The 20,710-nt window shown below is 40.8% G+C and overlaps 1 protein-coding gene across 1 annotated transcript in view; it reads right to left on the reverse strand.

Annotated features, from left to right (window-relative positions):
* Positions 1-20,710, reverse strand: part of MYRFL (myelin regulatory factor like) — a gene marked incomplete at its 5' end in the record, with an annotated part of 192,143 nt that overhangs the window by 164,719 nt on the left and 6,714 nt on the right. The window contains 2 exons of the mRNA XM_082256200.1: positions 1,671-1,729; positions 10,041-10,131. Coding sequence (XP_082112326.1) covers positions 1,671-1,729; positions 10,041-10,131 — 150 coding nt within the window. The remainder of the gene's footprint in view (positions 1-1,670; positions 1,730-10,040; positions 10,132-20,710) is intronic.

Consider the following 20,710-nt stretch of genomic DNA (forward strand, 5'->3'; position numbering starts at 1 on the left):
TAGGCTGCCACTGTAGATTACATATGAAAATGACTATCATGCTGATTTGGTGGCTCCAGTACTTTCTCAGTCACAGAGATCAGAATTTCATCACTCCTCCTGAATACAGCTGCATGCTTATTCCAGGTAAATATCTCACAATACATCAAAGCCATAGAATCAGGACTGCCAACAATAGGGTAGAGCCAGCCCTCCCATACAAGGCCCAGGTCCCATCAGTCCAGCCAGAGGCCCAGGGGCAGGGAGAGGACTCCGAAATACCTTTGACTGCATGTATAATATTCCCCCCGGGCCCAGCACTTAAGGCAGGCTGTATGGGGGGCGAGGGGCACAGGGCAGTCAGGTAGGCTGTATGGGGTCCCACAATTTCTAATGGCAGCCCTGAATAAACTCAGAATAACCACCAACCACCTAGCATTTACAGAAGGAAGTCAGCAAAGGTAGCCATAACCACCTCTCTCATTACAGGCTTTCTTTAAAGTATAACGAAAGGCAAAACTTTTGGATAGAGAGGAGGTAGATTAGAACCACTGTCAGGTTTGTATTGCTGCCTGTGCCCCTTTATTTGTCCTGTTTACCATTATCACTGAAAGAAAAAGAAAATCCCATATTCTGACCTGGTTCTAACCAGAACAGGGATAAAGAGGAAATCTTCCATTGGGGGTCCTGTTGACAACCAGGGATTCCCTTACTTTAATGGGGGGGGGGGGGAGTCCTCTAGCTTCCTGTTTTGGCTATGGAACATGAAGTGGAGGGAAATCTCCACAATGGGGGGACACAGATGGCAAAAATGAAACTGACAGGGTTATAACCATTCCTTACTCTGTCCAAAATGAAAAAATACATCTGTTCCACCATAAAGAAAAAGATGGCCAGCTGGTAAGATTAATACAGCTTTCAATAACTATACAGTATAGTTTCATGTAAACCTATTACAAACTGCTTGACTGGAAATATAATGTACACTAACAGACAAAACAGACAATAGGGCAGCGAATGTTAAATATAAGTTGTGCAGGTTAAATCATTTATTCAATTTACACAATAATACTATTCTAAGTGCATAAACCTATAAACCCATAAATTTATTAGAGACAGAAATTGAAAGGTAAATGATGATTGGTTTATATGCTTATTTGCCCAATTATGTATGCCTTAAATAGAATTTTGCATCACAAATGTAATACAGCAATACAGTCTAAAGCACTATACACACAGACCGTGCAACATTGGCCAGTTAAAGAGAAACTGGCCAACATTCGTCCCTTGTGTACTGCAGTCTGTTCAGCCGGCTTCTGTCGAAGGTATAACCACAAAAAGCTCTGCTTATCATCTCCCGATCAGCGCTCCCAGCCAATGGAGGGGAGGGCAGTCCCGCCTGTCAGAACAGAATAGCACATCAGGGGAGATTGCTGTACTAACATTGCATAGTTAGTACAGTGGCTCCTTCTGGGCGGTCAGGTTTTTTTTTTAATTTAGCCCTGCTGGGTTGAACAAGCAAAAATTAGAAGTGTGTACTAGGCTTTAGTTTACTTTTATCCTACGTCAACCACAGCAGCATTCTGGAAGTATGAACACCAGAGTAGCGATTTTTTGCCCAGAGGCTTGATCCTTCAGTTTCAATTTAACAAATCATAAACCAGTATTTATCAAATGCAAAGTTACTTTACCATTAATTTGTGGTGGTGAACATGGCTCTGATCCAGAATCAGGAGGTGAATCCGGTAATCTGAGTTACATAGAGAAACAATAATATAACATACCTATTATTTTTAATATATATTTTCCAAAATAATGGCAAATTTCTAATAAATATTTTTTTTAAATCTATTTGATATGACCTTGACCACAACCAAAAGTACGTAAATGACTTACATTTCTAATACATTAGTTCCTTAAACTAACCCAAAATTTGTGTGGCAGAACACCTATTTTTTCAGGAGGTAAAATTGATTTATTATCTATTAATTTGAATGTTTCTGCAATACATTATTCATCATGTACAGTACACTTATCAAGATCAGAGATTAAATACATAATACTGTAAAGGGGTCAGTCCACCCAAAGCTAATGCTTCAATCTTTGATAGATAGAATGTTGGAGAGCTAATAATATTTGTCAGAGACCTTACTGGTGATGAGCACCGAATCACAACCAATTGGCTGCTTCTCCCTTTCCCAGCGTAGATTCTGCTGTATGGGAAATTACAAATGGGTGATGCCAAGTCATATTCAGGTACTTTCACTAGTTGAATTATAAAACAAAACATTTACCCGCAGTGACATAGGGGACCTGTGACAGGGACAACTGAGCACAATGGGGGGACAGGCATCCAGCAACACACACCAATAATACAGGTGTGTAGAATGTGAAGATGGACATTACCCATCAGGTGCTGGCAGGGGCCAGCAGAGAGGAGGGAGGAATAGAGGAGATGCAGGCATCAGAGGTAGGCAGTTGGGTGACCGTTAGGAAGGGAAGAGTGCCAGGGAGGCCAGTCCTGAGTTGATACACCCTAACAAATTTGCCAAGTTGCATGTTGATGGGGATATCAGCTCAGGGGTGGCAGTGCTGGAGCAAGCACTCTCCCCGAGCTGCCAGAAGAGTGGCGGCTCCAGGAAGGAGGAGGGCCGATACTCAGGAAAGGTTAGACAGGTTGTGGTAGTGGGGGACTCAATTATCAAGAGGACAGAGAGGGCAATCTGTCCAAACAATCGCAGGTGGCTGGACAGTATATTGTTTACCGGGCGCTCGAGTTCGGCACATCGCGGATCGGGTAGACAGATTATTGGGCGGGGCTGGGGACGACCAGCGGTCATGGTGCATGTGGACACTAATGACCAAATAAGAGGAAGGCGGAGGATCCTAAAGAACGATTTCAAGGACTTAAGAAATAAATTGAGGAATAGGACCTCCAAGGTGGTTTTCTGTGAAATACTGCCGGTACCTCGAGCCACACAAGAGAGACAGAAGGAGATTAGGGAACTTAACAAGTGGCTGAGGAACTGGGTAGGAAGAAGGGGTTTGGGTTTCTGGAGAACTGGGCTGACTTCTCAGTCGGCTACCGGCTCTTTAGTAAGGATGGGCTGCACCTTAATGGGGATGGTACAGCTCTTTTGGGGAGAAAGATGGCCACCAAGTTGGAAGGGCTTTTAAACTAGGAGACGGGGGGAGGGCTCAGAAGTAAAGTCAGTCAGGAGGGAGCAAAGGACAGAAGGCAGTATTAGGGGTCAGCAGCGACAGTAGATCCATAACGTCAATTGGGGGGTCTGTGTGGGCAAACCTCAGACCAAACAGGATAAAAATAATCACCATTCACTATCAACTTCCACAAAATTAAGAGGGGTATCTGCAAAATGCCAGGAGACTAGCTAATAAAATAGATGAGTTGGAAATGTTAGTACATGAGGAGGACATAGACCTTGCGGTAATAACAGAAACTTGGTTCGACCCCTCACATGACTGGCTGGTCAATATCCAAGGGTATTCGGTGTACCAGAAGGACAGGGTAGGAAAAAGAGGGGGAGGGTATGTCTCTATGTTAAGAATAATGTAAGGGTGATAGAGAGCAGTGATATTATGGAAGGGATGAGTATGGGGTTAGAATCCGTGTGGGTAGAACTCCATAGGGAAGAAGTAAAGGGAAAAGTAATTGTGGGGGTTTGCTATAGGCCACCCAACCAAAGGGAGGAGGTAGAGCTGGAATTTATATCACTGTTGGGTAAAGTGGCAAAACTGGGATCAGTCATCATATTAGGGGACTTCAATTATCCCTAAATTGACTGGGAAGAGGGGACTACACACTCACAGAAGGCCCGTCTCTTCATGGAAACCTTACAGGAGAACTACATATATCAGTTGGTGGATTCTCCTACTAGAGAAAATGCAGTGCTGGATCTATTGATCACTAATGACCCAGACCTAATCTCGGAGGTAGGAGTCCAGGACAACCTGGGCTCTAGCGATCACAGGATGATTAGATTTAGCGTAAATAACAATATAACAAGGCAAGAGAGGAACATAAGAACCCTAAACTTCAGAAGGGCAAACTTTCCCAAATTGTGCTCAATGATGGAAAGGGTAAACTGGGACCAAACCTTAGGAACACTGACCACGGAGGAAAAATGGGAATGCTTTAGGAACATATTCAACAAATGCATCTCGCAGTGCATTCCTATGGGAAATAAATTTAGAAGAGACAAAGTCAAACCTGGCTGGCTAAACCGTAATGTTAAAAAACTTATTAGGGGTAAAAAAATGGCCTTCAAGAAATATAAATCAGAGGGCACAGTATCAGCTATCGAGCAATACAAGGAGGCAAATAAGAAAAGTAAACACGTAATCAAAATGGCTAAAATCAATTTTGAGAGACAAATAGCGGAGGATAGTAAAAAGAACCCAAAGAAATTCTTTATATATATCAACAGCAAAAAAACTAGGGCAGACCATATTGCACACATAATTAATGATGATGGGAGGATGGTTACAGAGGACACTGAAAAGGCAACCGTGCTGAACTCGTTTTTCTCCTCCTTTACACAGAAAAAGGAGGGGTACACTGACCATGAATGTATGGTTAGTAGTAATACACAGGACTTGCCACTATGGCAAACAGAGGGTGAAATCAGGGAAAGGCTGGATAAAATTAACACAAATAAATCACCAGGCCCGGATGGCGTACATCCGAGAGTACTCAAAGAACTTAGTAAAACTATATCTAGACCACTGTTCCTGATCTTTGCTGACAGTATTATGACAGGAAATGTACCAGGGGATTGGAAGAAAGCTAACATGATACCGATATTCAAAAAAGGGCAGAGGCATGTCCCGGGAAATTATAGGCCGGTAAGTCTGACATCAGTATGTAAACTTCTGGAGGGGATGATAAGGGACTATATCGTAGAGTTTGCTAAAGACAACAACATCATCAGCAGTAATCAGCACAGGTTTACAAATGAATACTTGTCAAACCAATCTCTTAACATTCTACAAGGAGGTGAGCTGTGAGCTAGATAGGGGGAGACCAGTGGATGTGGTGTACCTGGATTTCGCTAAGGCGTTTGATACAGTTCCCCACAAGGGCTTAATTTATAAAATAAGGTCTGCAGGCATCGACCACAAGGTTTGCTCTTGGATACGGAACTGGCTAAAAGGGCGTGCCCAAAGGGTGGTAATAAATAGAGCATACTCAGACTGGTCTGGGGTGGTAGGTGGGGTCCCCCAAGGCTCAGTCCTGGGACCAACCTTGTTCAATTTATTCATAAACAGCATTGAGGACGGGATCATTCGTTCTATATCAATTTTTGCAGATGACACAAAATTGGGCAGGGCAATAACTGCACGGCATGAGGCAGATATCCTACAGAATGACCTGAGCAAAATAACAGAGTGGGCAACGACATGGCAAATGAGGTTTAATGTGGAGAAGTGTAAGATTTTGCACTTCGGGACTAAAAACATAAAAGCACAATACACTTTAGGGGGGGAACCTTTGGGGGAATCAAAAATGGAGAAAGATCTGGGAGTCTTGGTAGAGGATAGACTAAGCAATAGCATACAATGTCAAGCGGCAGCTGCCAAAGCCGGCAGAATATTAGCATACATAAAGAAAGGGATGTATTCCAGAGATAAAACTATAATCCTACTACTTTATAAAACTCTGGTCCGACTGCATCTGGAGTATTCTGTCCAGTTCTGGTCGCCAGTCCTCAGGAGGGATGTGTTTGGAGCTGGAGAGAGTCCAGAGAAGGGCAACTAAACTAATTAGGGGATTGTAGGACCTTATTTATGAAGAGCGTCTACAATCGCTTAATTCATTCTCCCTGGAGAAGAGACGCCTGAGAGGGGACATGATAGCAATTTATAAATACCTCAATGGTGATCTCAGCATAGAACAAAAGCTATTCAGTCGCAAGGATTGCATGAGGACGCGAGGACATACAATGCGATTAGAGGAGAGGCGTTTTAACCTCAGGCAACGCAGGGGGTTCTTTACTGTTAGGGCTACAAGATTGTGGAGTTCTCTACCACAAGAGGTAGTTTCTGCGGGAAGTATGGCTACTTTCAAAAGACTCCTGGACGTACACCTCAAGGATCAGAACATTAAGGGGTACGAGAGATGATTACGGCCATACACGCCTACACAGGTTGAACTGGATGGACTATTGTCTTTATTCAACCTCAACTACTATGTAACTATGTACTATGTAAATATGTAAGATTCTTTGGGCGACAATGCTATGCAATTTACTAAGATTTACGGAATGGGTGAATGAGCACTGGTACAGATAAATAAAATGTCTCTTGCGCAAATTTTAATCTTTTTTTTTTCCTTTATTTTATCTGAGTGTCAAAGTTGCTTTTGGGAAAATGCAATAGGAGGTGTGGGAACCAAATCTCAAAGGTGGACAGGAACAGAGTTTGATATTTTGGTAGAGAAATAATGCCACTGGAGAATCCAAAACACATAAGATGCCAATGGCTTTTCTTTGGACTGACCCTTACAGTATGACAAAATTGATGCTACCCAAGGTCCTATTTTATGTGTCATTTCAACAAATTTGGACCTCATCAGATGGTAAAAGTGAAAAGTTGCATTACATTTTGCTAATTAACCTTGCCTAATTTCTTAACAACCAATTACACACTTGAAAAATTAAATTTCGAGCTCTTTAAATAATTGTTGAAATTTTTATTTAACACATAACATACAGGGGAATATTTATAAAACAGGACACTGCAGGTTAAAGTGGTAGTAAACTTTTTGAACTTGTACCTATAGGTAAGCCTATAATAAGGCTTACCTGTGGGTACAGTGAATATCTACTAAACTTGCACTGTATAGGAGATATTCACACTGCATGCAGCCAGTGATGTCACCAGCGCACGCGCTCCTGAAGGGACGGCATAACTGTGTCGTCCCTTCAGACCTCCGTGCCACAGTCCATGACTCCCGCACGCATCGCAGCTCAGCCAATCAGACAGCCAGAGCACACAAACCTGGAAGGAAGATCGGGTGAAGACAGAAGCCCTGCAACTGGGGGGCTTCGTTCTAAGGTAAGTATTTTATGACGTGCTAGTATGCGGGGCATACTAGCACATTATGCCAATGTCTTGCAGGAGTTCCCGCTGAAAAAAGGTCTGGTGATAGCAAGTGAGACCTAAACTTTAGAGAATGGGGGGGAGGGGGGGGGGGGTTGATTTTTTAACCATACCTCTCAGATTGCATATGGTAAAATGGGAATGTCTCTGGATTTGTATAATGTATATCCTAGAAGATGTAAGATCATTAAGCACAATAATCATGAGATGTTTAGTAAAAGCATCTGCAGAAATCCAATGCCCAGAGATCTCTTTAGGTGCAACTAAAATAAGTTTTCTAATATATATATTTTTTCTGGTGGGAGGTATTATTATACAGGATTCATATTCATTTGATTTATATATTCATATAACGTTAACAGTTTGTGCAGCACTTTACAAAAATAAAGACAGTACAGCTACAGTACAATTTAATGAAGGGAAATGAGTGGGCCCTGCATTTTAGCGCTTACAATCTAAGAGGGAGGGCCAAGTGATAAAAAAGGGGGATAAGGGGAATGAGCTGATGAAATAAAAAGACAGTTTATTATTAGTTAGAAGCAGGATAGGCTTCTCTAAAAAGATGGGGTTTTCAGTGATCCCCTAAAGGTGGATAGAGTAGGAGATATTCCGACAGATTGGGGTAAGGAGTTCTAGAGGAAGAAATGCTAGAGGCATGAGGAGGTGAAGAAGGCACTAGAGAGTAGGAGGTCTTGTGAGGACCAAAGAGAAGGGTGTAGTTGGTGTTTTGAGACAAGTTTAGTGATATAGCTGGGGGCAGAGTGGTGGATAGCTTTGTAAGCTGCTGTTAGTCTTGTTAGTGAATTTTATTAGTTGGGTGAGTGGTAGCCAATGGAGTGGTCAGCAGAGAGGGATAGAAGACACTGAACGGTTTGTAAGGTGGATGAGTCTGGCAGCAGCATTTATTATGGACTGAAGGGGGGAAAAGCCTATGTAAAGGTAAGCCAATAAAGAGGGAGTTGCAGTAGTCAAGGCGAGAGATAACCGGGGAGTGAATTAGAAGCTTTGTGGTTTCGTTGATTGAAGGGCGATATTTTAGGAATGTTGTGGAGATTGAGATGGCATGATTTGGACAGCGATTGGATGTGGGGCCAAAAGGAGAGTTCGGAGTCCAGGGTAACACCTAGCAGCCTGACAGGTGAGAATGGACTGATAGTTGTGCCATCAATCTAAACATAGAAGTCAGGTGAAATGACACACAGGGGAGGTAATACTATGAGGTCAGTTTGGGTGACATCCATATTGGTATGTCTTAACTATTCGATTTCTGTTAGAGTGTTAATATTGCATAAATAAGGGTTGCAATAAGTTTGATATTGTAAGAGAGGTGCCCCTCTATTAGGTGTTTGGGTAATTAGGCCTATGGTATTGCAACTAAAGCAAACTTCATTAGCAAAATTTAACAAATTGAGAATTTCAGTTGAAGAAATTGTGTTTGCATTGCATGTTTTAAATGTAAACAACACTGGGAGAAGGATTTAAAAGTTTGGTCTGCATAAAACAGACCAATCAAGATGATATTAATACATTACATAACATTGGCAATAAAAAGGCTTAAGGTTAAGGTGTATCTATAATTCTGTGAATGTGATCTTTTCCACCTTTATCAGGTCTGTTTGGAGTTGTATAAAGGAATATTTCCGGTAAAAAATAAGCTTAAACAGTGGTTTGTATAAAACCTACACATTTAAAATGCATGTATATGTGTTTTTTTTCATATGTGTTTTAATAGCACAGAACTCTCAATACACTTTAGGTACAAGTTGAAGGAGAAGTACAGCCAAAGCTCATTTAGCTGTACTTCTCATGTGGATCATATGAATGCAGTTAGTCCTGCACTCCTATGACCCGTTTTCAGCAAACAGCGGGCTGAAGCCCACTGTCGGCTGACGTCACAGAGCCGGTCCAGTCATTGACAAGATCAGGACAATGGAGTCGGGATCAGCCCACATGCCTTTACTGGCACCTGGCTCAGCCTCTTAGCAAGCCGTTAAGAGCCTGGGCTGGCCGCTCCCGCCCCCTCCACAGCCCAGTGCTCCTGTGAGCGTGAGAGTTGGGACAGTCAGCAGCACTCTGCTCTGGGAGCTGTGAGAACTGAGCGATAGGCGGTGTTCAATCACCCAGTTCTTACTGTTAGAGACGCTGGGGGAGAGATGCAAACATTGGACTGATGATGCATCCACCTTAAGTATAATTAGTAAGTATAATTCTAAAAAAAAAAAAAAAAAAACATACATTGCTTTTAAGTTGCACTGAAAGCATAGGGGTTTAAGATCATCTTTTTTCTTTAACAAAAGAAAAAAACTGCTCAAAGCATGTCTAAACCCTAAAACAAAAAAAATCAAGATATTGCAGCTTAGTGGTCATAAGAAATAGTGGCTGCATTCATTTTCACTTTTTGAGTGCTGCTGACTGTCCCAACCCTCACGATCACTGGATCACATAAACTCATCATGTAATGGAGATGTACATAGACAGACATGTTTGAAGTCCAGCCAGTGGGACAACCATACCTCCTTTTATAGATAACAGAGAAATGAGTGTAGACACAAAGGAAGAGGATCACCAGGTAAAAATAAAGGGAAAACCCTTAAAAAAAACTAGTGTAGTCATAACATCTAAAGACTTATAAGCTGCAATAAATAGCATGTTTGATTTTGGTTTTAGAAATGTTTTAAAGGGAATCTGCCATCAAAAATAGTATTTTTGCATACAGCTACCTAGTAATTAGATAAGATAGAATGTTCCCACAGTATCTGTCAGCTTCAGAATAGCCGTAGTGAAAAGTTATCGCCAGTATCCATTGCCTCCACAGAGCAGTGTTTAGAGCTCCAACTTTTAAAGCCATTCAGTTTTTAAATGTTTCCTATCTGGGACGAATCACTGCAAGCAGAAACTTTGAATCCAGATTAAAAGGAATAAAGAAGTTTATTACTTACAGTACTCCAAAAGCAAAGTCATTACTGATGTATTCTTCCAGCATGCTTGTGTCCACCATAGGATTATCCAAGGCTCTGTGTACATCTTGCCCTAAAAAAGCATTTGTTACAAAAAATGCACATAAACCAGACACTTATACCTGTACTAGCACTAAATATTTTGTAGATTACGACCAACAATCTGATTAAAATGTTTTTAAATCGAGGTTGAAATGCGCAACCAAAAAGCTAATACTTGCAAGGCCAATTTTTATTATCTTTAGCACTCACTAATAAAAACCTCTTTACTTATCCTGCTAAAATAGTTTTTACTTTGCTTATTCCACAAATTATTCAAGTAAAGGGAAAGCACATTAATACACTATAGAGGTCTAAGCATTCTATCTTATAACGCAAAGAGCCTTAAAAAAAGACAAAGCTAAATTATTGGGGGCTCATGCGGGATTTCGGCTAAAGGGGAGGTGTGCACCCTGCCTACCTGGCTCAGAGACAGTAAGTGGATATCTGTTGCAAAGGGCTTGCTAGGTATTCTTCGCCCTTGAACAGAGCTTTCAGTAGCTGAGTTTGATCACAGTGTGTACGTCCTACATGCACTACAAATCAAATCTGAAAAGAGGAGGTAGAAAGAGACTTGATTAACCACTTTAGGAACAGCCATCTGCATTTTACTGCAGACGGGCGGCTCCTACAAGCACAGCGACATGCCTGTACGTCAGTCCTTTCTTCCAGGTCTGCCTACGCTGTCATTTGCTGCAGGCCGAGTTTGTCAGCGGGTCCTGGCCAATGATTTTGCCCGGAACTCTGCTGATCGGCTGCAGGCATGGCCCTGTACCTATGTTTTGTAAAGACAGACACAGGAGATTCTCAGCTCTTTCTTGTCCTGAACCCTTTTTGGTTTATGACAAGAAGAAAGACGCATCACTGAGTAAAAGCAGAACATTTACACCCACACACCTTAGTAAGGCACATTTAACCCTTTGATTTCCCTCAGTTAACCATTTGATCAACCCTATTATCCAGCCATTGCCATTATTACAGTGTCAGTGTACAATATTTTTCTCTGATCACTGTATTAGCATCACTTGCAACATCAGATAGCGTCAGGGTCAGTTAGGGTCCCTCCCCAGCCAGGGTCAGATAGCGTTAGATTGGCCACACATTATCACACATTATAACTCTCACGCTATAGGTCGCTGATCACCGCCATTGCTAGTATAGTGTCTGCATGGATCAATATATTGATTACGAATAGAACTATACTAGTGTCCCCCTTGGTATAGTGTCCCCAAAAACGCAGTGTTTGCATAAATAGCCCTGATACCTGCCTGCACTTGGGTTTAGCCCCCACCCCAAAAAGTGCATTGTCCATAGATCACAGCCATCTTTGATACATTGCACACAAAACAGCAGTGTTAGAAAGATCAGGCCTGATCTCTGCTAGCACTAGCAGGTAAATGTTATTTCTAGCAGTTCAAGCAGTCCTTACAACCAGGAGTAAAGTAAAGAGGCCTACATGAGTATGACAGAGCGAAGGGGAAGCCTCACTGTCAGAATCAGACTCAGAATACAAACCTATAGAAAGCAGCGGCACTCTGACAAGGGAGATCAGACGATGGAGAAAATGCCCCTGTTAAGATCAGACTTACCTGACCCCAGTGCGAGGAACTAGGGATGGGCCGAACACCCCCGTTTGGTTCCAGCAGAACTCCGGAACAGGGGAAATGTTCTAACCCAAATGGGGAACCCTAATGAAGTCTATGGGAAACTAACAGGAAATCAAAATTGCCCATTTGGAAGGCTTATATGCAAGTAATTCACCATAAAAGGAGTATGGTGGTCTGGGGGGGCATGTATGAATTAAAAAAAAAAATCATTATTTTAGGAGCAGTGATTTTAATCATGTTTAAAGTGTAACCGTAAAAATTAAAAATTCCTTTTAATATAGTGCCTGGGGGGTCTCCTTAATGTGCCTGTACAGTGGTGCATCTGTAGCATGCATAAAACATGCAGCAAAATGATAGAAAAAAAACGAGTCTAATCCCATTTAAAATGACTTGTGGAATTGATGGAATTCTAACACAGGTCCGTAGAGCACATAGTGTCCTTTCAGAGGTGCTTGCAAATATTAATTGGTAGTCCCCAAATTTAGCAGCACCCGTTAACCACCCCCCCATTCATAGCCCAACCTGGAATTCAGGTGGAAACAGCAAATTTAACAACTCCCCTTGATTTTTTGCTGTTTTTCATCTATAATAATTGATTGTGGACCAAAGCAATCTACATCATTAGGATGGAAAGGTATCATGATTTCCGAACTTACAACTTTTTTTGGGCCTAACCCTTAACACAAGCATTACAAAAAAGAATGAATTGTGGTCATATTGGTCCACAGATCAAATTCATCATATGCCCATGCTCTATGCTGCAATGGCCAGGAAACGTTATGAAACCATATTGCATTTCATGCATTTTAGTGATAATACACTGTCATCCTCGTGGTGACCTGAGATAGTATGGGACTTGGTGTCACCCTTGTTCCAGAAGGAGTTCCATTTTTACGAGGACAACTATTATGTAAGTGTGCCACTTTTTAGACACTTATTCAATCTTGGAATTGGATTCTGTGGCATCGTGAGACCTAATCGCCAAGGCTTCCCCCAATGGCTCATTAATACCTGACTTAGAAAGCCTGCTTGCAGAACTAATTACTTGCAGTGAAAGGGAAAGACAAAGTGGATTTTTTCATCCTGTCTTCCATTAATGCAGACACGACAGTCCACATTAACACGGCATCTGGTGTAGTTAAAAAAGCCTTTGTGTCCATGACTATAATCTTTATATGGGAGGCGTTGACTTCAACAACCAAAGGATTGACTTCAACAACCAAAGTATTTACCTCCCTGCAGAGTTAGACACTGGTACAAAAAAGTGTATATTTATTTATTTCAATTGACTAAATATGATGTTTTTGTAATATACAAAGCAACTGGAAGAACTACTTCCTAAAATTTCAAGAAGCGATCATCACAACCCTTTTGTATCCAGAAGGTGCTGTGGCCCAAACCCCAAATCCAAGTGCAGTGGGCCAGCTGCATGAGAGGCATTTTCCAGATGTCCTCTCTGGTAATCCAACCCAAAGGTCTCCCCAAAGAAGATGTGTCTGCAGTGGACACGAAATAAGGCCAGAGGCATGTTTTTTTCCCCCTCCAGTCCTGGCCAACTTAGTCTCTGCATCAAAGACTGCTTCCGTCTGTACCACACACTAGTGGAATATTAGTCTACAGTACAGCACAGCACAGTCTAGTGCACACAACTCACACACAGGGGTTTTAACCAATGTCAGATAGTAAGAAAACTATCTATCGCATTTTGAGAGACCCTAAAATCAAAGTCTGGAAAATGTATGCTTCTCATAAGTTACAAAAACAATTTAAAAAAATAAATACCGTAAATACAAGTTATAGTATAGCTGCAGAACTTATCTGTTTATTCTGACAATAGCAGGGTGCTGCTCCCAGAATACATACATCAGTGCCTGCAACACTGCCAAAGAAGATTTCTCATCCACAGTTTAAAAAAAAATAAAAAGGTGTACCCCCAAGGATGAGGGGCCAGGGGTGGCCAGTTGGCAGATCGCACCTGTGGTTTGGAATATCATTTTTTCACTCTTTTCTGGCAGAGGTTTCTTCATCCGCACTGATCAATGTGGATGGAGAAATCTGTTGGACTGAACGATAAATAGAACATTACATGTATGCCCAACATTAAAAGAGTGGGTGGATGTGTGGCGGTAGAGTCTAATGGTGGGCACACCATACACCCCTTTTGGCAGAGATTTCTTCATCCACATTGATCAATGTAAATGGAGGAATCTGTTAGGTTCTTTTTTTCCATATGCCCAAGCATTAGGAGTGTGGGGTGGTCAGCAGGTGGTATCTCTATGCTTCGAAATATACTTTTTTCACTTTTTCCTGGCCAAGATTTTCTAATCCACATCGATCGATGTGAATGGAGGAATCTGTTAGGCTGCACAAAAAAAGAACATTATATTTTTGCCCAACATTAGATACCTTTGAAAAAAAGGAGATAAAAAAATAAATTTTCATTTTCTTTCATTTTTTCAAAAACTAGTGAAAACAAATGAGATCTGCAAAATACTCATTATGCCTCTTACCTTGGGGTGTCTGCTTTCCAGAAAGGGGTAATTTGGGGTGTTTGTACTATCCTGGCATTTCAGGGCCCCCAAAACTGTGATAGTAGTGAGGAAGAGACATGAGGAAATTACACCACTTGAAAGCCTGAAGGTGGTCATTGAATTCTGGGCCCCTGCACGCAGGTACACTGCCAAAAAGTCCCTCACATGTGGTATCCACAAACTCAGAAGAAGTAGAAGAATGTGTTTTGGGGTGTAATTCCACATAAAATCCATGGCATTTGTGAGAAATATCTCACTAAAATGTCAACTTTATGTAAAAAAATAAAAAAATTTTTTTTTAAAAAACTTGCGATAAAATATAAAATATCCTATGGACACAACATGACTCATGACACACACATATATATATATATACACACACACACGTATGGGAGGGAAATGGGAGTGGAACTAGGGAGGGAAATTCAAAAAACGTTGAACGTTGCACAAAACACAAACACACACATAACATTTATATTATATATATATATATATATATATATATATACACACACACATACATATATATATATATATATATATACATACACATACATATATATATATATATATATATATATATACACACACACACATATATATATATACACACACACACGTATGTATGTATGTGTATATATATATATATATATAATATAACGCATAAATTATAATCAAATCAATAATATAATTTTATTATATAATATAATATATATATATATTATATTATATATTATATAATAAAATTATATTATTGATTAGATTATAATTCATGCGTTTGTGTTTCAAATTTATCACATCTGGGATGTCTACTAGAGTCTTATTTTGGTCAGGTTTAAGTCAGTAATTACTAAGAATTGTAGGCCTATAATACATAACGCCAAATTTCCATGAAAAGAATTGTACCGCTTTTGGTACAGAATTCCTGACATAATCATACCATCAGGGAGGTTAAGTGAAAGAAGTTTGCTTAAAATCTTTGCAAATGTATTAAAAATGTAAATTTAAAACGAAAAAAAAAAAAAAATCACATTTACATACTATAAGTATTCCAAACCTTTGCTCAATAGTTTGTTGAAGTACCTTTGACACCAATTACAGCCTCAAGTCTTTTTGAGTATGATGCTACAAGCTTGACACACCTTTTTTTGGGCAGTTTTTCACATTCTTCTTTGCAGGACCTCTCAAGCTCCATCAAGTTGGATGGGGACCGTTGGTGCACAGGCATTTTGAGATCTCTCCAGGGATGTTCAGTCGGGTTCAAGCCTGGGCTCTCAAGGACACTGCTTTTTCATCTTGGCTGTGTGCTTAGCGTCGTTGTCTTGGTGGAAGATTAACCTTCTCCCCAGCCTGAGGTCCAAAGCGCTCTTGAGCAGGTTTCCGTACATTGCTGCATTTATCTTTCCCTCAATCCTGACTAGTCTCCCAGTTTCCCCAAAGATTTCAAACAAACGTCTTTCACATTGTCATTATGCATATGTTTTATAACAAAGTAGAAAATATATATATTTTTTTAATTTTTAGCCTTTAGTTTATATTGCAAAAAATAAAAAAAACCCAGTGGAGAGTAAATACCACCAAAAGAAATCTCTATTTTTGTGAAAAAATGAAAAACATTTTATGCGTACAGTGTTGCATGACTGCGCAATTACCAGTTAAAGTAGAGCAGAGCTGAGTAGTAAAAATGCTCTGATCATGAAGAGGTAAAATCTTCCAGTGGTCAAGTGATTAAAGAGCAGCCTGCAGCGGCAATCCAAGCAAGGCAAGAGACTTAAAAAGTAGGGCATTTACATTCAAACCTGCAGTGGCTTAGAAGTACGTTCAGCCCACTGTAGGCAAGGCTGAAGCGTTGAATAATCAGGGTGCAGCCCTCATGAACAAGTCTAATGATGCCCTAACAAAAGAAAAAGGCCCTAAGCCTGCAAGCAGAAGTAGGACATGTGCCACTGTTACTACCCATAAGCGGGAAGCTGGGAATCAGATTAACTCAAATAAAGATGGCTGAGTTGAGTAAGATATAAGGAAGGCAAGGCTTATGATCACCAGGAGACAAATGTGGACTGATTTAGTTAATAGATTGGATTCCTACACAAGCTTTGCTTAAGAGGTGGAAGCAATTGGCTGAGAATGGTATATTCAGTTACATTAGGTGTTTTTGCTGTCGTAGACTGAAGCACATTGCTAGAGTGCGCTGTGCTTAGAAGACTGGACAACAGCAGGCAAGTATTCCCAGGACAGCACAGAGAAAGATGCAGGTTTATTCTTTCCGCTGGAAACCTATGTATGCTCCTCTGTGAAACTGTTACAAGGCAACGGCAACAGTGGGCACCCTAAAATTGTTTTGCAGTTAGAAATCAGCAGATAGAGAAATTTAAACAGTGAGCCATGTTTTTTGGCACAGTTGGAAGGAATATATAATCTGCTTTGTCTTTTACTCTTTTAAGATAATGAACATCGATAGGTGGAGCAGGCAGAGCAAATGACCAGGACAGATGGGATGAGGCAGAGGGGATGAGAGCATGAGGAAGATGAGGATGATTTCCTGATGGTGGCTGAATTGGATTAGACTTTCATCAGACCATTCCTGGAGAAAGTCTTTAACCACTTAAGCCCCGGAGGATTTGGCTGCTAAACGACCAGGGGGTATTTTGCGATTCGGCACTGCGTGACTTTAATGGACAATTGCGCGGTCGTGCGACGCTGTACCTAAACGAATTTGGCGTCCTTTTTTTCCCACAAACAGAGCTTTCTTTTGGTGGTATTTGATCACCTGTGCGATTTTTTGATCACGCGCTATAAACAAAAAAACAGCGTCAATTTTGCAAAAATAGCAATATTTTTCCCTTTTTTTTATATGAAATTCCCCCCAAAAAAAATGTAAAAATCAAAATTTTTTAACATTTTCGGCCAATTTGTTTTATGCTACCTATGTTTGGTAAAAAAAATCGCAAAAAGCGTATTTTGATTGGTTTGCGCAAAAGTTATTGCGTTTACTGACTAAGAGAAAGATTTTTGTCATTTTTGTTGTTTTTTTTTTAACGCGTAATGGCGGCGATCTGCGATTTTTTTTGCTTTACTGCGGCGGACAGATCGGACCCTTGACTGACATTTTTGACACTTTTGGGGTTACCAGTGACATTTCTACAGTAATCAGTGCTATATATATGCACTGTTACTGTAAAAATACACTGGTAGTGAAGGGGTTAACTTTATTTGAGAGGGAGGGGCTGTGTGTGTCCCTAGGGGCGTGATTCTTACTGTGATTGGCTGTGGCTTCAGCTGTATGCAGAGTGATCAAGGGATCTACATAGTAGATCCATATGATCAGCTCTCATACAGAGGGGAGAATGACAGGCAGCTTGTTTACACAAGCTGCCTGACTTTCTCCCTCTCCCCCGCCGATCGCAGAGTGGCCGGTGGACATCGGGTCCGCCGGTCACACGCGCGGGGGGGTCCGTGACCACGCGGGAGCGGGAGCGCCCCTCCGGCGGCGCGCGCTCGCTCCCTAGACCCTCACAAGCTAGTGACGTAGCCCTACGTCACTTTGCCTGTGAGGGGCTGACCACCGACATAGATCGGCGTGCGGCGGTCGGCAAGTGGTTAAAAGCTGTTGAGAATGGCAAGTTTCAGTTTTTCCCATATTATGCTAAAAAAATATGTTGCTGTGGCTATTTTAAGTGATTTTTAACATTAATATTGAGCAACGTTTTAGTTACACGTGTTGTTTTTAGAAGCTAGGCTTCCCCTATTGATATGCTAACAAACTGGTTTGTGAAAAAAAGGGGAAAACAATTGCGCTAATCCAAGAGTAAAATAAAAGCAGCAACCTCAAGTGAGACTAGCACCCAAAAAATGTCCAATATAAAATAAGTTGCGCTGTGGATGATGTATACAGGTTGACTGTATGGTGAAATAGTGAAGAATCCGAATAATGTCCAGAATATGGAAACTTGTGCAGGTACCGCTTACCGGAAATAAAATAAATTTTGTATCACACATGTTACCACTCCATTGAGGGATCCGCGTTGGAACCTGGTAGTCCACCTGGACCTCATCCCTAGGACGTATTTTGAACATGTTGATGGGCCTTTGTTTATTTTATTTCCGGTAAGCGGTACCTGCACAAGTTACCCGTTTTTGTTTCCATATTCTGGACATTATTCGGATTCTTCACTATTTCACCATACAGTCAACCTGTATACATCATCCACAGCGCAACTTATTTTATATTAAACTGGTTTGTGAACCTCAGGACAGGAAATGATGTACAGGAAGGAGGGAGGAGAAAGGTTTTAAAAAAGCCATGTGCTCAGGAACAAAAGGGCAGTTGTTGGCAGGACTTTGTAGAAGCAAGAAGCAGTCTGGAAAGAGATCTAGAATTCTGGAAGATGACTCCATCATAAAGAAAGACCCAACTGTTTAGTGTATGCCTATTACATAATTTGCACATGCTTATTTGGAAAGGATAGATAGCTTGTACATTGTAGGCATATTTTGTGATATCCGTTGGTTGTGAATTGTTTACTAAAATTGTAATAGCTTGTATGTGCATCATTTTTGTTTAGTAAAAGCACATTAATATACGACAGAGGTTTAATTTTCCTTGGGTTTACTGAAAGAACCTTAATAGACGCAAACCACTGACCTTTAAACTGTATACTTTCTAAACCCAAGGAACGATTAAGAACTTTTATCCTTGGGTCAAATGCAACCAATTAGATTTTTCACAGACGGCCCTACCTACATACGGGGCTTACCCAAGCGGAAACATGGCAAAGCAAGTTGAAAGCACCAATTAAAAATACTGTGATATGCAGAATATGCAGCACAGCATACAGAATTGGACAATATGGAATATAAAACATACAGCACAATGTGGCAGCATGAAATAGGAATAAACAAGCACAGCATACTGAATGAGATGGTCTAGAATAGACAATGTACAGAAAAGGTGCTATGAAAAAGGAATTATATAGTTCAGCATACAGAAAGAGGCAGTGTAGATAGAACAGGAAATCTCTGGTCTATTAAGAAAAAAAGATGAGGGAAGATTGGCTCTGAGGAAGAGGGGTGATCTCCCCTCGAAACGTGTCAGCCATCTGTAGAGTACCCCAGCATACTGCACATAGTTCTGGTGACCTGGTTGTTTTGTGCCCATCGTGGACTTTGATATGTTTTTATGACTGATTTGTGTGTGAGTATATTTCTTTCATTCTTTAAATTAATAAAAAACATTTGGGTAATATGCAAGGTTGGTGCACCCTCTTTTAATTTTCTCTGCAGGAAATCTATGGTGCATTATTACTAAACTATTTCTGGGCCCTTCCACACTATCAGCAACTTGCCATCAACAGGACACTAAAAAGAACCCTTATCTGCACCTATAACATGGCTTCCTTGTTAGCCAAAGCACTGAGGTATCGTTACCTCACTGCAAAGTGAGATTCTGCAGCGTTTTGATTACTGAGGCAGATGACTAGTCCCCAGTCTCCTGAGCCCCAACTGACTTGAATGGAGCCATTTATTGAGACTGGAAATCCTCAGGCCAAAGCACAATTTAAGTCTATAGGGATTTAGTGCTCAGGTCTCAACAACATTGAAGGAAATTTTGTCCAGAGCCAGAGGATGTAATACGCTCTGAAGCAAGCCATGGCTGTGATAAAGGCATAAATAAGCACAAGATCAGTAATGGCGTTTAGCTTATACGGGCTGACATAGGGGGTAGTTAGAGTTTAGAGAAAGCTCAACTTACTCTTACGCCTCTTGCACACAGGACATTTTTTTCCGAACCTGAATGCCTTTGCTCCTGGCAGGAAAAAAGCAGCTTAAAAATGTGCCTGAAGCCATGTTTTACAAACACGTTTAGACATGCCAAGCGTTTGGATGTTCATTCATTCCATTGGCTAGAATATTCATTTATTCTGGCCTTTGGAATGAACGATTGCTCAAGCTCCAAACGCACCTATTGTTTAGGCAAGTTTATGTGTGTTTAGGCGCCTAAAGCGTTTTTACGGTTTAAATGCCCTTCTCCTAAATGCACAAAGGGATTTTTTTTTCAGCCTCTAAATGCCTATGTGTACATGGCCACATAGGCTAACAGAAAAAAAAGTCAAACGCCTGTAAAACTGGTGTTATTTTACATTTTGTGTGCTTGAGACCTAAAAAGCAAAATACCCACAACAAGTTTCTTTCTTTATGGTAAAAAGTCAAAACAGTGAGTAATAAAAAATTCAGCTTGACTACATTTAACACACATTGTACACAAGAGCGAGAAAAGGGTAATAGTGGCAAGTGCAGCCAAAATTAAGTAAGTTGGGCTGTATGCATTAAAAGAGAGACAGCAGTTGCCGTGCCATTAGTTCACTTCATCAAACTGAAAGGTTTACTAAAAGAACACATTTCAGACCATGGTGAAACATGAGGTTAATGGTGACGGAATAAAAAATAAATAAATAATGCCTGATTGTCAAAAATG

Source organism: Pelophylax lessonae (assembly GCF_965119305.1).
Source record: "Pelophylax lessonae genome assembly, chromosome: 4".
NCBI classification, from domain to species: Eukaryota; Metazoa; Chordata; class Amphibia; order Anura; family Ranidae; genus Pelophylax; species Pelophylax lessonae.